At 42.0% G+C, this 17,719-nt stretch overlaps 1 protein-coding gene across 1 annotated transcript in view; it reads right to left on the minus strand.

Moving 5' to 3' along the window:
* The window catches only part of LOC310664072 (uncharacterized protein), a 68,795-nt gene extending 56,681 nt beyond the window's left edge, over positions 1–12,114 (minus strand). The window contains exons 1-2 of the mRNA XM_083412619.1: positions 11,714–12,114; positions 5,272–5,361 (exon numbers count right to left, since the gene is read on the minus strand). Of these exons, the coding sequence (XP_083268745.1) occupies positions 5,272–5,361; positions 11,714–11,797 (174 nt within the window). The 5' untranslated portion in view covers positions 11,798–12,114. The remainder of the gene's footprint in view (positions 1–5,271; positions 5,362–11,713) is intronic.
* Positions 12,115–17,719: the final 5,605 nt, after the last annotated feature.

Below are 17,719 nucleotides of genomic sequence, written 5' to 3' on the forward strand. Positions count from 1 at the left end.
AGAGTCGGCCACGACTGGACCTAATGGTCAGGGGTCCCTTTACCTTGGTTTATGAACTAAATCCATTCTTAAACCAAAGCATTCTTAAACCAAGGCGTGCTTTCCCATAGCAGCGGGGGACTCAATTTACAAATGGAACACACTCAACAGGAAGCAAAACATGTTCTTATTCCAAGACAAAGTTCACAAAGCAAAACACCTACTTCCGGGTTTGCAGCATTCTTAATCCAAGTTGTTCATAAACTAAGCTGTTCTTAAACCAAGGTACCACTGTACTGTCATGAAGAGTGTTCACCTTCTACAGTCATACCTTGGAAGTCAAACAGAATCTGTTCCGGAAGTCTGTTCGAGTTCCAAAACGTTTGGAAACCAAAGTGCGGCTTCTGATTGGCTGAAGGAAGCTCCTTCCACTCTGCAGTTTTAATCTGAAATCTTAGGCGCAGTACTGCACTCAGAGCTCAGAAACTCTTCACGCTAATGAAATTCCCTGTTGCAAAATGCAACTAGAACAATGGGAGTTTTGAACGCTGACAGGGAGTAACAAACAGCGGGAAATCTGTCAGGAAATAACTTCCAAGGATGTGTGTGCTAAATCAAACACAGACATATTTCTTGCACAGCACACCTTAGAAATCATACTTTTCCATGTCGAAACCCTAGGTTTTGCAGAAGTCCAGTAGACTGACATTTATCCTGCTTAAAGCTGCAATCCTTATACGCAATAACCTTGGAGTAAGTCATTGAACTCAAAGGGTAGTACCCCTTTGAAGGGAACCCATTGCTTGCACAATGACATTTGGTTATGCAAAGGAAACTTCAGTTTCCCCTCCTCTCCCCATGGCCCCTATATCTGTTCTGGGGGTTATTCCAACCCTCCGGAGGGGATCTGGAGAGGTGGGGGGAACATGAAGAGGAGAGGAAGGGGAAGTGCCATTGTGCAAGAAAATCAATGTGCTACCAGATCTATCTACTTAGATTCTGCCCAATGGGACTTACTATTGAGTAGACATGTATAAGATTGTACTACAGGTCCCTTCTCTTTCCAAAGAAGTTGGTGAAAACTGAGGATATTCAGCCCAGCACAACGGCTACTTCACTATAATCCTGACTTTAGATCATTTCTAAGTTGAATAGCACTGGCCTTAGCACAAAGATCCCATGGGAACTCTGCTGTTTACTTCCCTCCATTGTGAAATGTGCCTGTTTATTCCTACTCTGCACTTCCTGTTCTTGCAACATCTGCCATTTCTTCTCTTCTCTCCCCTCCCCACATTTTGTTTACCATCTAGGCTGATTAAGAGTTCTGGAAAACTTGAAACTTGCAAACTTTTCTGTAACGTTTTGATTGATAAAGGTATTGCCCAAATGTGAATTTGCGAGTTTTTCCAATGGGCCAACACTGATCCATTCCCCTTTTGTATATTTTAAACTAGCTACTGATCCCTCAGAGGACTTTCACTGCTGCCCTGACTGCTAAATGTTTGACAGTCTCCTGGTTCACACATAATGCTAACCCATGGTTTGTTAAGCCAAAATGTGGTTAGTTTTAACATTAACAAAATGTGGTTTGTTTCTGAACCCAACAGCATTCCTTAACAATGGCTTGTTTGTCCACCTCATCCATAACACTCACCAAGTTACAAAAGCATGAGACATCAGTAGCTGGAAAACCAAGCAGATGGCCTTCTTGGTAGTGGCGCCCTCCCTGTGGAACGCCCTCCCTTCAGATGTCAAGGAGATAAAGAATTAAACAACTTTTAGAAGACATCTGAAGGTAGCCCTGTTTCAGGAGGTTTTTAACACTTGATGTTTTATGTTTTTAGATATGCGCTAAGCCGCCCAGAATAGCTGGGGAAACCCAGCCAGATGAATGGGGTGTTGCTGATGTTGTTGTTGTAACAAACCAGTTTGCCTATGAGACGACTTATAGGTTATTGAATAAACCATGGCTAAAAGAAACCATGGTTTATATGCAAATACAGCCAGTAGTCCATAAGGGCCATTGTGAAAGCTTTCCAACCATGCCTACATCTTCATTTTAAAAATCGCTTTAAAAATAGCTTACATCTTCATTTTAAAAATCATGCTGGCCCGGAGCCAAAGAAGCAAGAAAGGAAGATCCACATCAAAAGTTAACATTTTTCCTTATCACTCTTATAGACACAATGCCACATCACAAACAGAGTTTTCAGATACCTACAAATATAAAGGCAGCTGAGCTGCAGCTTGGAAAAATACGCAAAAGCCTTGTTCTATGCTTACAATCACTGGATTGTAATCAATGGAAGAGGGTTAGCTTTCAAGCCACAAGCTTTGAAAAATACTGTTCAAAATGAGGCATATAAACTTTGGAACATGTACTTGGCATAACTGAAACAGGTTTTAGAGGAAGCTTCCCAGCCTTGCCTTATTAAAAAACTAACTCCTTCAAGAGCAGATATTAAGCAGTGCAAAGGTATATCTTTTTATGCGCTGGTACTGCCAATGCACTTTCCTTAGCAATGTCACACTAAGCATACATAAAACAATGGTATCTTTCTCTGCCCTTTTTGTTACCTCTCTACTGCTTTTCTCCCAGAAACAGAAATTAGTGTCCTGTCCCGTCCCCAACCCATGAAATGGAACAAAACCTTCCCCCTTTCCTTCTTTAGCACTCTGCTACTCAAAGCATTCTTACTCATTTTATATTTAGACCACCCTTTATTAAAAATCACAGATTTTCTTCCAGCTTAGCAGCATCCCCAGAAATTAGTTATTAATTAACAAGATTTTCATTTCATTTTTTTAAGAACCATGCTCTACAAAGTGCCTCACAACATATATAAAATATAAAGACACATCCAAATATTGGGGAGAAGACCAGTGAGAATATTCGTAGATGCAACTGAGCACAAAAAGGTAAGACAAGGGCAGGGGCAAGTTTCACCCAGGTTAAAGATCCAGCTTTGCGTGTGTGCACGAACAAACACACACACCACACACACTTGCATACACACAGATACAGGATCGGAGCCTCAATGACGCCACTATGGAGGCTTCACTGGGGCAAAAAATATGGCTAGCCCCCCCCCCCCCCGCTATGGTTCTGCCTCCCACACATTCCATTTCATGTTAAAAGCAAACGACACATAAACCCTTCATATGTTCACAGGCCAGACTAGTGGATAACAATTGTTGCTGCCTCGTCACATTTAGCTTGGCCTATGTGGCTTTTTAGTAACTTCTTGCCCACGGCAAATAAGAATTGGTGACAAGCATAGAGAAAGAAAGCTGGTTCTTTTTTTTGTCCTGGCTGTTGTTGTGACACATTTACATGGATAGACAAGCTAGCCATTGTTTTATCTGAGCTAGTAGTTTCTGTGAACTTATTTGCAAGGCTGTCTTCCATCACAGACAACTCTGGCATCTCACAAAACACATTTAGTCATGAACACAATGAGGCATGTAATGGTTAAATAAAATGTGCTGATCAGCTTACAACAGTTGTTTGGCAGGGTCATCCAGTTAGTGCCACTGAACCACCAGCCTGACACTGTGCCTCAAAAGAATGAAGCCCAGCCCCATTTCAAAACCTACCTTGGCATTTATAGAGCACAGCTATTTCCATATGGCCTCGTGAAATTGTGGGTGTGATGATAATAGAGCTATTACTAAGCTTTTGACGCTGCTTCACCTCTTTGTGAGCCTCACTTTGCAATGAAGGCCATGGGGGCAGGGAGAGAAGAGTATCACCTGTGCCTTGCACATTCAGCACCATACCCATTTCTGCATATAAAAGTTCTTATACGCAAGTTCCCACACTGGATCTATGAGTGTAGGGTTAACTTTTTCCTTCATGCACCCCAGTTTCAATTACACCCCTCCAGCTACTATCTTTTTCATTGCAGGGAAATGCATACAGGTGCATATGGACATGGGGCAAAGGACAGATGGAGAGGATTTAAAGCAGGGAAGTACCACAAGGAATAAAAGTAGGGGTAGGAACCAAAAACCTCCCCCAGATCCAATTGGGGCTCCCACAGGAAATCCTAATTACAGTACCAAGATCCTAATTACATATTTTCTGAGTTGCAATTAGTTGTGCCCAAAGAGTCAGAAGATGCTGACTGAAAATTTATGCTACAGTACTAACACTGGTCAGGGCCCTAACTGAAAACTCTGAGGATTTACAGCTGTCAACTGGCCAACAGCATCACCAACAAAAGGTGTAGCACAGCACTTGTCTGACAACACAGCACTGCAGCCACATCTGAAGAGGAATCGTGGAATTCACAGCTTTTAATTAATGTTTAGAGACAACACAGATACGGGAGGGAATTTTAAAATTGCTGACTGAGCTGGGGGCACAGATTGGCTTTTCTGAGCAGTTAAGTAGATGGCTTTTATCAGAATATTGTTTATAATGATGATTTTATATTTTGCTGTAGAATGTTTTGGGATTCTTATATTTAATTTTGGATCACTGTATTTATGTATTACTATTTATCAGTGTAAATAATAAAACTTCATGCTCATGTAACATATTAACATTCTGTAATATTTACAACAGTCCTATACCATAGAATTATTATCCCCACATTACTCATCAGGGACTGGTGCGGAGAGAACAATAGCTCCCTAAGGTCACTAGTAGATTCATGATTTAACCACATTTGAACTGGCGGTTACTCAAATCCCACTATTAGGATAGCCATAACACTTCTGAATCCTAGGTCTTAAAACCAACTACACTCACTCCCTTGCTTTTTCATATGCCTAGAATTGCTCCCATTACACAGGTGTAAGTAAGAGAGATACCTCTTACTTACTTCACATTCCTCCTTAAAACCCACCATTTCCGTTGGCATAACCACCTAATTCCCATGTCCTGCTGCAGCTCTGCTTGCTTTTCCTTCAGAATAAAGTTGGCCAGCTTATGCATGCTTTTTAAAAAGAATCATAGAATCATAGAGTTGGAAGAGACCACAAGGGTCATCGAGTCCAACCCCCTGCCAATGTAATGATAACAATGTAATATGTAATATGTAATATGGATATGCACTTTGGTCTTAGTTTTGCCCAAAAAGGAACTGGGGGAGGGCATGCCTTCCAATAAAACAATTGGTAATTTTGTAAACCAACAAAATTTACTCCATTTGCAAAATCTGTGATGTGTAGTGCAGATTTCCAGAACTTTTTTCAGTGCATACCAACAGACTCATCTGATTTTTTTTTAGATGGATTAATATTTACAGGAGTGAAGCAAACATCAGCAAAATTTCGTTAACTTACCTTTTTTGTCCTTTCAGTCTTATTTTTAATTTCCTGAGAAAGCGAGTTTTCTTCAGGGGGCAGGGTCAAGCGCAGCCGACACACGTTTGCCTAGAAGAAAGACAAAGCTCTTCTTTCAGTATATTAAAAACATTACTGTCTTTGTGAAAAGAATGAAAAGTAACTTTCTAAGGGATAACTTGTTTACTTCAGGGAACAAGAAAAACTGACGTTTTTATAACAGAAATTATTAAATACTGTTGAAAGACAAGGGATGGTCAAAAGCAGGGCTATCTACAAGCATCAGTTTTCTTCATAAGTCAAACTCATTCCATGGCAAATGGAATTATTACTATAACAATATTCTCATGGACAACAGGTATTTGCAAATTTATTTTAAAAATTGAATAAATTTCATTAGATTTTATAAAGAGCAATACAAAGATAATTATCAAATACCCTTTTTGCCAAACTAAAAAGTTAATCTAAGTAAAATAAAAACATAGATCCAGAGGAAAAGAAGAGGAAAAGATGGAAAGAAAAAGAAAAAAGAAGAGAGAAAGTGAGATAGAAGGATTAATTAATTTTATAATGAATGTTTTTAGAATGCTGGATTATTTTGATTGTTGTTAGCTGCCCTGAGGCAAGCTTCGGCTGGGGAGGGCGGGATATAAATAAAATTTATTATTATTATTATTTATTATTAAAACAGAGAAAGAGAAAAATAAAGTTAAGAAACTAAAGAACTCCCCATTCTTCTTCTGTCAGCTTTATATAAACATTATTCAACTCATCCACTCCAATATAACACCCAGCACAACTACTTTCTATAAACTTCAGCCTTTAAACCCAAATGTCATTATTTCATTTTCACGCAAAAAGTCTATGAGAGGCTTCCAGTCTTTAGTAAATGTTAACAATGACTTTTTTCCTGATTAAACATGTCAATTTCGCCATCTCAGCTGATAATTTTAATAAGCATTCCTCCATTGTTGGTAATGATGAGTCTTTCATCTTTTATAAATAGAGAATGAACTAGGTGGGGGGAAAGTTAATTACAGTATACCAGAGAAAATACATTAAAAATCACACAGCAGTGCTGGAAGGAAGAGCCTTACTCCTCTGAAAAACTTTGTTTCTCACTGCTTTCATTTTGGTGAGCAAACATTTTGAAATGGTTTTCAGTATATTTTTTCAAGACACAATAAAATAAACTGAGAACACGTAATGTGATACTGTAACACATGGGTAGGCAAACTAAGGCCCGGGGGCCAGATCCGGCCCAATCGCCTTCTAAATCCAGCCCGTAGATGGCCCGGGAATCAGCGTGTTTTTACATGAGTAGAATGTGTCCTTTTATTTATTTATCTCTGGGTTGTTTGTGGGGCCTGACTGGTGTTTTTACATGAATAGAATGCATGCTTTTATTTAACATGCATCTCTGGGTTATTTATGGGGCATAGGAATTCGTTCATATATTTTTTTCAAAATATAGTCTGTCTCCCCCCCTGCCCCAAGGTCTGAGGGACAGTGGACTGGCCCCCTGCTGAAAAAGTTTGCTGACCCTTGCTGTAATATTTACAGATGGCATAAAATAACACGTTAAGATGGGGTGAAGGAACTTTTTCATACTGACGGCTAAATTCCCTCCTAGACAGCCTCCCAGGGGCAACATGCCAGTGGTAAAAGCAGGAAGAGCAATGAATGAAAATTTTACCACTGTACTGTAAGGTAGTTTCCACATACATTCACAAAGCTCACTCTGTCCTCCTCCCAAATAAGCAAGAGGCATTTTGAGAGTTCAAGGACATATTCCAGGCAAAGACATTAAAGGGCAGAGCAAAGTAGGGCCATTGAGTGGTGTGGACTGGAGAGAGGGGCTGTGAATAAAGAGATAATGTAGAGGAGAAAGAATTGCAAGAGCCAGGTTGGAAGGCCTGAAGGGCCACATTTGGCCCCTAGGTCTGAGTTTTCCTGCCCCAGTCTTAAGGCTTCTTGGGATCAAATTTTGCTTGACGTTATGTTACTGCATGAGACGTGTTAACATTCCACTATTTTTATTAAAATTGAACCTATGAGTGTTGCTTTGCTACATGAATAGAGATAGCAGGTGTTCCAAAACATAATAATGGCTTTGTAATAGCAAGTGTTATCAGCTGATCTCAGTTTTCTGTCCCCTACAGCATACAAAGAATGTGCATCCTGGAATGATAACAGCCTACACTATCAAATTAGTGGAAAAGCTATTTAGAGGAGGATGACTGTTTTAACAGCCCTTTCATTAGATCTACCAGTGTTTTAACACAGCATTAAAGAGTCAAGATCTTAATCTGGTTTATGAAACATTTCAGAAATAATTTACATAGTTTTAGTTAATGTTTCGAAGTGATAATTGCCAGTATCCAAGATAGCAGCAACATCATCCTTGTTACCTCATTCCTTTCGGGCCTTTTCATTCATTAAGCGGCAGCAAACCTGGGTTTATTTCTGTAAGCACACTTAGCAAGAGCTACAACCAAGCCTAGATTCCTGAGTGTGCAAACACATGATACACTTTTATGCCAACACAAGTTTTATCCCTCTAGTTCCTGCTTGTTTCCACTTCAAACTTCTTAGGTACACACTTAAAAAAACCCATAATGTATGAATAACAACATTCTTGGTGAAGGACCCAAGCTCTTAGTAGCTAAATCTAATGCCTCTATGCTGACCGTTCTCTGTTAATATCAATCTTACAACCAACTTCTCTTCAGACTCAGGAAAATACTGTACGTATTTTGGTCCACACTAAAAATAATAAACTGATGCTTCAACAAAACTAATGTGTTGTACCCGGCACACATCATAAGCACACATTCTCAAACATACAGGTACAAATTAAATCCAATCAGGTTTAAAAATGTGCTGTGAACCCAACACTTCTGCATTTCTAGTCACATTAAGTCAGTGGCGGGGTGGGGGTGGGGGGAATAGGATTGCAGCTGTGGCCAAGTTACCTTGACATGAATCGAGAAGTATGGATGCATAATGGAGGAATGAGTAACTCTGGAGAAAATTTACAATAGTCAAAGTACTTTTAACTAACAATTTATTTTACATTTGCTTTACTGAACAGGTGCATTTTGGGTAACTTCTCTCAGAAGGCTAAAGGCAGCCCTCCAAATTCTTTGACCAAGGCAGTAAAAGAGGCACGCAGATTAAGACATGTGTGGTGGAATTTATCACTGCAAGATGGGTCACTGGTTTAGGCTATGTTCACATTTGACCTTAAAATGCAGCAAAGTTGTTCCTCCCTGCTGCATTTCAAGTTGCATTTTGACTTGCAGAACACACCGTTACCTGTTTTGTTACTTACACACACACACACACACACACACACACACACCAAACTCCTATTCAGTGAAGCCATAATCTGTGAGGTACACACCTCATCTTAACAGGAGTTTACATTTTCAAATCAGATGAAGTTGGTTTGAGAGAAAATGTATCAAACAGCAATATTTCTCAACAAACTATGCGAAGCCTATGCATTGTGACTAATGTCATACATACTCAGATTCAAACATTAGCATTGGGAGCGCTCTGGAGCCAGAGAAAGCAATCATGTGCTCACAGCCTTAGACAACTTGAAAATGGGCTTAGACAATTACATAAAGGAAACCTCAATCAATGGCTACTAGTAACACTGGGTTCATGCCTTTCAGGGTGGAACTAAAAATGTAACCAAAGTACTCAGATCCTTTTCATTATTACTTTTTAAATCAATTCTTCCACCAAAGGGCCTAAGATGGAGAGCACATGTTATCTTCACACCAATCCTCTGAGATAGGTAAAAGTGAGAAAGCACACAACTAGCCCAAGGGCATCCAGTGAGCTTCATCAATAAACAGGGATTCCAGCATAGGTCTCCCCTACCAAAGTCCAGCACATAATCCTCTACAACACAGATTAATAAAATATTTGCATGGCACCAGGTTGGCCCGACCACATTAGCTGCTCAAAGCAACACTTTGGAATAGCACAGAATAAGACTCTTGAATCCAAACATCTTCAGGGATGCTGCAAGAGATCCTGGAGTGCAGCCACTTAGCAGGTTTCTCAAGCCAACTCACATGCATTCATGTATACTTCCTTAGATATATGCTGACCTTTGAGGTTAATCCTCTTCAATGATACACCCATGCCAACCATAGTAAATTACTTTCTCTACAAACACATAGTTTACACCTTCTACATTTTAGGGGAGGTTGCCAACAAGCCAAAATTTTACAGGAATGGCCATTATTTTGTTTCTTTGCCAGAATAAATGTACAGAGAGAATTCAAAATTCTGAGTTTGACTCATTGTTATTTCTTTAAAATGGTACCTTTCGGAAGAAGGCAGAGCAGTCTGCACATGCTCAGAAACTGACATGCTGGATGAGACCATGGTGAATCCAGCCGTCTTGTCCAGCATCCTGCTTCCTACAACAGCCAACCCGATGCCTCAAGAAAACCCACCAGCACAGCATGAAGACAACAATGCTCCCCCACTGTTGCTCCCTTGTATTTGGTAATCAGTAGTAGACTGCTTCAAGTTTGGAAGCTCCAAAAGGTCATCCATCTATTATTAATTTACAAAGCCCTAAACAACTTAGGTCCAGGTTACCTCAGGGATCACCTGAACCCTTATATCCCAGCTCGATCATTGAGATCACCTACAGGAGCATCGTTGTCAACGCTCAGTTGACAAGAAGAGAAATCAAGCTTTTGGTGTCATAGGCCCAACCCTGTGGAACACTCTACAAGAAAGATTCAGCAGACACCTTCTGTGCCAACTTCTAAAACACCTACTGAAAACTTTTCTATTCCCCCAGGCCTACACAAACAGTTAAGAATGCCTCTCTCCACAATGGCTAATTGATCTCTGTTTTTAACGTTTTAATGTGGTTTTTATTGTATGGTTTTGTTTTACTGCTGTAAACCACTTTGGGCTTTGGTTTGGTTTTTCACATAGTGGTATATAAATATTTCTATAAATAAATAAATAAATAAATAAATAAGGCATTTCCTCCTAGGCCTCTGTGAATTTGTCAAATTGCCCTTCAAAGCCACCTGAACCACAAACCATCAGCACGCCTTGTGACAGTGTCCTGCTTTGTATGTCATATAAAATATAGTTTAAAACAAGCTATAGACCGTTTAATGTGAAACAGCAGAGTTCTGGGGCTAACTTCTCAGAAGTCCTAAGACGCTCCTCCCACTGCTCAACCCTGGAAACAAAAAGAAGCCAGAGTCTGGTTTGTGCCATCTGAGGCAAGGTGCGTCTTGAAAGAGAGGGGGAAACTTGTCTGTATCCACTTTCTCCACAAAAGGCATAACATATCCATATTTCCATCTTAAAGCTGTTGTGAGGGACCAAAACATCCTACTTCTTTTCTTTTTTTGAAAGTAAGTATGACGCAGGATAATTCAATCCATAGAGCATGAGACGCTTAATCTCAGACTTGTGGGTTCTAGCCCCACATTGGACAAAATATTCCTGTGTTTCAGGGGGTTGGACTAGATGACCCTTGTGGTCCCTGGCGCTGTGGTCTAAACCACTGAACCTCTTGGGCCGGCCGATCGGAAAGTCAACAGTTCGAATCTGTACGATGGTGGTGAGCTCCCCACTGCTCTGCCCCAGCTTCGGCCAACCTAGCAGTTCAAAAGCACACAAGTGCAAGTAGATAAATAGGTACCACTGTGGCAGGAAGGTAAACAGTATTTCCATGCACTCTGGCACTCGCCACGGTGTCCCGTTGCACCAGAAGCGGCTTAGTCCTGCTGGCCACATTACCCGGAAAGCTGTCTGCGGACAAACACCGGCTCCCTCAGCCCAAAAGCGAGATGAGCGCCGCACCTCATAATCGCCTTTCACTGGACTTAGCCATCTTGGGGTCATTTACCTTTTACCTTACCATACCATTCTTTGATTCTAGGGTAAAGCAAGATTATCCCTTTTATGGAGCAAGGGCATCTTGGCACAGGTAAGGGGTACAGAACAAAGCCACCTTGGCCAGCCCTTCCTCAACCTGTAGCCCTCCAGATGTTGCTGGACCCCACCGCCCCATGAGCCATCCTGGGTGGGGCTGATGGGCGTTGGAGTCCAGCAACCCCTAGAGGGAAGGGGCCCTGCCTTCAAGGCATCCAAGCCCAAAACGGTGTAAGGAAGGCATGCGGCGATCAGCGGCTGAGGCGGCTCCCATCTCCCCCGAGGTTTCGCCTCGACGCCCTTCCCGCCTTTTTTCGCCCCTGAGGGAACTCGCTTCGCGCATGCGCCTCCTGTTCCTGAGGTAAGTTGCGCCCCTGCCTCCGACACCTCGCAGAGACCCGCTCGGGGCCGCCGCTTTGGGCCCCCCCTCTCTGCGCCCGAGGGGGCTCCCTTTACCGCCGTGCGCTGTTTCGTTGCCCCGTCCCGGCTGCCCGCAAGCGAAGCCGCTCACCTTTCTCTGAGCAGGGCCGCCCTGGCCGTCGGGCTTCTTCGGCGTGGTGGTGGTGAGGGTCAAGCCCGAGCTGTAGCGCAACATCTCGGCCGCCTCGGAGTTGTGCCTCGCTCCTCTCTCCGCCGCACACGCCCCGCGCCGCCTCCCTCCCGCAATGGCCACGGGCCACTGACAGCCTCCTCCTGACCCGGCGGGCGTGGCGGGCAGCCGCCCGGCGCGGCCAGCCTCTTCCCCGCCTCCAGCCCGCCCGCCTGCTCGGACGCACGGACGGAGCGGAGAGAGGAGGCGCGCCCGCTCGGGCGGCCGAAGGGCCCCCGAGGGAAGGAGAGGCGAGTCGACGGCGCCTCAAAGCGGCTCCCGAAGGAAATCCTTCCTGCGAGGCGGAGGCGCCTCAGGCCGCCTGCTGGGTGATCAGTCGGCTATTGGGTTCGATAAATCGGTTTTTCAACTTTTCATTCCACTTAAAACGGCGTCTCGCTCTTCATGACAAACGTAGAGCTCTGGGGGGAAAACCAGAAGTGGGATTCCTCGGTGAGATTCCAGAAAAACCCGAGGGCCTTCTGGCGGTTCCCTCATTTCGAGAAGTGAGCTTACAGGGGACCAGAAAGAGGGCCTTCTCGGTAGTGGCGCCCGCCCTGTGGAACGCCCTCCCTTCAGATGTGAAGGAAATAAGCAGCTATCCTATCTTTAAAAGACATCCCCTGTTCAGGGAAGTTTTTAATATTTAATGCTGTACTGTTTTTAACACTTGATTGGAAGCCGCCCAGAGTGGCTGGGGAAACTCAGCCAGATGGGTGGGGTATAAATATTATTATTATTATTATTATTATTATTATTAGACACGACGCAGATAGGAAATTTTAATCAACTCAAAAAGTTGCTTGTCCATTAATCAGGCAGCAGATTGGTGTTGTAGTTATTGTTGTTGTACAAACTAATAGGTTAAAAGGTCTGTAAAAACATAACATTCACAAACATCAATTTAAATAACTTCTCCCAAATATTCATGAAATAACTATTATTTTTAATCATTCCTGTTGGTAGCCAACAGGAATACATGGTCAACATAATTCCACCCTTATTCTCTGCACATCTTTGGCCAGCCTGAATGCCTTAAGGGAGCTCACACAAATGTTGCTCCTCTACTAGATTTTAAGAAGCATTTAAATTTGGTTTCAGAGGCTCAAATAATGGGGGCATAAAGGGGTGTAGAAGTACTTTAATAACGCTGCAGTCCAGGAGCAGTGGGGCAAGATAGCTACCTCGGCATCCAAAGCCCTATGACAGGGATCACTAACCTATTTCAGCCGTGGGCCAGTCCACCATCCCTCAGACCATGTGGTGGGCTGGACTATATTTTGTGGGGGGGAATGAACGAATTCCTATGCCCCACGAATAACCCAGAGATGCATTTTAAATAAAAGAACACATTCTGCTCATGTAAAAACATGCTGATTCCCAGACCATCCGCAAGCCTGATTGAGAAGGCGATTGGGCCACATCCGGCCCTGGGCCTTAGGTTGCCTACCCATGCCCTATAGCTCCTGGCCAGAGCAGAAACGGGGGGCAATAAAACTGATTTTGGGCAAATCTTGGCTCACTAACCTTTTTAGAGTTATTTGAGAGTGTCAGGTGATCTCATTGACATTACCTGGACTTACAAAATGGTTTTGACAAAGTACCTCAAAGTACCTTACTTTTGAGTAAAATTAGCAGTCATGGAATAAGAAGTCCTCTTGTGGATCAGGAATTGGTTAAAGAAGTAGGAACCAGAGATAGGAAATCATTTTCCAGGGGATGAGGATGGGGAGGAATGGGTGTGTACCAGAAAAGGTAACAGATACATGGGTACTTTTGGATGCCATGTTGAGGACCCCAGCCTCAACTGAAAGGGTTCTTGGTATCAGAAAGATGGAAAAGGCTGAAGATCATAAATCCAATCAGATTACTCAAAATGAGACAAGCAACAAGATCCTTCCATTGGTGTACAAACAGTCTTTTGATTTCCAGTCTAATATTTTCTGCAGCCAAATTGCTCTGAATGAAGCTCTATGATAAATGCAAGAAAAGCATTGTGTTTCTAGGGGTGTTATCATCATTCTCCAATATTTGCCAATAAAGTAAATAGACAAGCAACCCTAATTCCTTCTGTTTGGTGCTCATTGTGACTTTGTTGTCTAATTATAGATTTCATTCTAGTGTTACCAGATCATTTTTTTCTCTTTTTGATGTTCCACACACTGCTTTTTTATAGGGGGTTAGAAATGTCTTCTTCCTCAACTCTGTTCTGGCACAAACCCAACATTTACTCAAAAAACTTCACAATACGCAGAGGCAGATTGCTTAAACATATGCACGTGTCATTTAACAATGTGCAGTACAGGAATAGCAGCATTGCTGCATGAGGGTTAAGATTCACGCTTACAATATACATTGAGTAATTAAGCCAGATGAAAGAACAGAACATGGCACACCCTGTATCACAGTTAACAGTGTGTGCAACAAATGAAACGGATGTCAATCATTTAGGCTATGATTTCCTATTCTATCAAATCCAGAATGTGATGACCAATTACTGTTGAGGAATGAGAGGAAATTGCAGAAGAATAAGAGATGTGAACTTTGATGGTTCTGTACAGCTCATCAGAGTATAACTTGGATATACACCGTCAATATCAAACCACTTTAGTGCCTAGTTGCAGATTATATAATCAGTTGTAGGGGATAGATTGTGGATTAAAATATTTCTTATTAATAATACTTTTAATTGGACAAAAATTAATTGTGGACAAAAATATTATTAATAATACTGTCTCCCTTAATTTGAAACTTTCAAATTTGCTTCAAATGGGCACATTCAGAACTTATACATGCTCATTTAAATAACACTAAAGGTGCTTCCTGGTTGGAGTGTGTGACACTGATCCAGTTTTTCTTTGTGTACACATGACAAATTAGCTGTCATACATTTCTGTTTACTTCAGTCATGGATATTCATTTTTGCTCTGCTGCTTCTGTCCACAGTAGTGGATGGGACTTGATGAAATGAATGTGTAGGTTTCTTTGTATTTCAACCCCACAAACACTTCTTCCACACCCTCCACTTCCTTTTTTCTGTTCTGGTTATGTACCTGTGCACATGAACAGTGCCAGATCTGTACAAATGCTTGCTGTAGGGGGTAAAACTCTGCCCTGCTGCTCACTCTACCTGGTTGTGAACTCCAAGCAACAAAGAATTTTATATAAATCCTCCCCCCATGAATTTGACTCCCATTAAGCTTTTAAAAATCTATTTGAGCTAGAGGGCACCATCACATCCTTTGGCAGTGAATTCTGTTAGCTAATTGCACAGCATGTGGATAAATTATTTAATTTGTATACTGCCCTTAGGAGTATATGGGGTCTTAGGGGAGGGGTAGTACTTCTGGTGGAGACATGTTGTGCTCCTTCTGGGGTAGTTTGCCAATCTTTGGTCCCCAACCTGCACTCAGCTCTCACCTGTGGCTTCTAGAAGCTGTCAGCATGTGACAGCGGCCACACCCTGGGAAATGGCTTTGACTAGCCAGCTAAACTAGGTGAGAGTAACCAATGCATCTCAAACCCTTGGTGTGTTAGGGACTTCACATGCAGGCTCCAGCGGATTGAGTGGAAGAGACCAAAAAGGCAGTTTCTGCATGTGCTGTAGAGGAAAGTGAGGGGTGGATTGGGCTCGTCAACGTGGGAAGGTAGCCAATCTAGGAGAATGAAAAAACTGATCCACAACATCTGCTGCCTTGTGAGATATCTTCAGGATAAGAAAAGGCTAAGGAGTAAATTCTACACAAATTGGAGTGAAGTCCCTAAGATGGTTGGATGGCACATTGTATGTCTCCTTCTGGCAACACCTGCAGTCAAGCTGGTGCCAAACATATGGCTCTGTTTTCCTTTGGATCACATCAGCAAGGCTGAGAGTGGGGGTCTTGTCATCTGGCAGCCCAGGACCTCCATACACACTTCCGAGGCTTGTGCAGTGGGGAGGTCACTGGTGCTGCTAATGATGCTTTGACCTCATCCCTGGAGGCACACTCTTGAGACGGACAGATGCCAACCAATACCGCCCTTCATCCGAAGATCACAGGGTGGTTCACTTCTGTTTAGGACCTATTGCCTATTAACTTAATTGGGTGACCTTGAATTTTAATACTGTAAGAGTGCAAGAAAAATGTATGCGCTTCCTTGTCCTATAAAATTTTATTTCTAACGACTGAATGTCAGCATGGAGAATATGCTTAGAAGGAAGAACTAGAGATCTGGTGACCAAGTGACTTACAATTATTCCAATAGGAGGGATCATTTTGTGATACGTTCTGTAGTATGTAGCAGCACCCATCATTTAATGAGAGGTCCTACTCTGGAGAAGACATGGAAACACACCCAGATTTCTTAGTTATGTGACCTCCTGAGTAGTTCTTCCTAGTATTTTCAAGTATCATCCATTCTATTCTACAGTTCAGTAACAACCAATATTCTCTTGCATGTGAGCTCTTTAGTAGTAGTAAACGGAAATTTACTCCTGTAATTTCCACGGAAATAGGCTATTTCACATAGATCTGATTCACATACCAAGTTAAACGGTCAGGCCAAAAGCAATCACATAACCAGCCTAACAAGATTTTCCGATTTAAATATGTCGGAGAGATGCTAAGATCCAGATAATTTTCAGACTAAAGCTTTCAGAGTTTGAGACGGACCTTCCAAAGCAGACACAGGCAGCTCTGTCTTCCCATGGTTAAACTGAAATGTGTTAACTGAAATCAAGAGGTCCAGCATCAGTCTACTATTCACACAACACGGATCCATCGTTCTAGCCACTAGTGTTGGCTTCATTAAAAAAAAAAAAAAAACTATGAGTCCAGGTTCAGTCATAACAATGTTAAACCATGACAACGCTCAACGGAGCAGCAAGGTACACAATCTTATTTCCCGGAGACCACACATTTGTCATGGTATGGCTTAGTGTGATGTGTTAAAGGCCATGTATCATTTTTAGGAACTGGCCACAAGTCAGGCTATGAAACACCATGGTTGCACACCATGCTTTGACTTAACCATGGTTATGTTACCACATAAGTTGTATGTCCTATGAGGGTGGAAGCCTTCAACAACTGTAGCTTATCCTGATTTCAAGTATCCTTATTTCTTTTAACAATAATTTTTATTAGTTTTTAATTACAATAATCCAATGATAGCCTCATCATAACAATGCCAAATTATAATACAATTACTAATCCCACTCATTCAAATGCCAAATTACCGGTATATAATTCAGGTGGCTTGCGTGCTAGCATTGATGGTTTGATTATTTACTTTGTTTCTGCATTCCAAAATCTTATTCATCTCAATTACATTTCAGTCAAAATAACAATCCCTTATACGACAACTGCAATGTTAACAACATCCATTCGTCTTGACACATTAAGTGATTTATAAATCTATAGGTGAAGCATTCAAACTATCTTCATTCCTCTTGTGTGTGACAATTATTCTGGCCATAGTGTTCCTTCCTTTCCTTGTAAAATGTTTTATCTATCTTTTCCAAGCCGTTGCTGCCCTCCATCATGCCTTGGGCAGAGCTAATATCCCATTGTTGTTTCAGAAGTCAAGTATCCTTATTTCAAGACATTGTTTTAAAATAAAATCACTTACTTTATACTCAGTGATATGTTGCATAGTGGGTCATACCCAGAATAGACCGCCTGGAATCGATGGACGTGACTGTTTTAAGCTCAATACAGTAGGCATATTCTGAGGCTGACTTAGTTGGAAACAATGTTTTGCATCGTATTGTTTTATATTCCTTTTTTCCCCTTCCCCACTCCCTTTTTGCATTTTCTTTGGCCAGGAATTATGTTCTCTTGTTCTCACAACAGCTTGCCAGCCAACTGCTGTAGTTGCACAACTGTCTCAGTTGCCATGTTACCTCCTACCAGTCTGCAAGCACAGGTATGCCAAATGGGGGAAAAAGGA

Source organism: Podarcis tiliguerta (assembly GCF_965153285.1).
Source record: "Podarcis tiliguerta genome assembly, chromosome: 14".
NCBI lineage: Eukaryota > Metazoa > Chordata > Lepidosauria > Squamata > Lacertidae > Podarcis > Podarcis tiliguerta.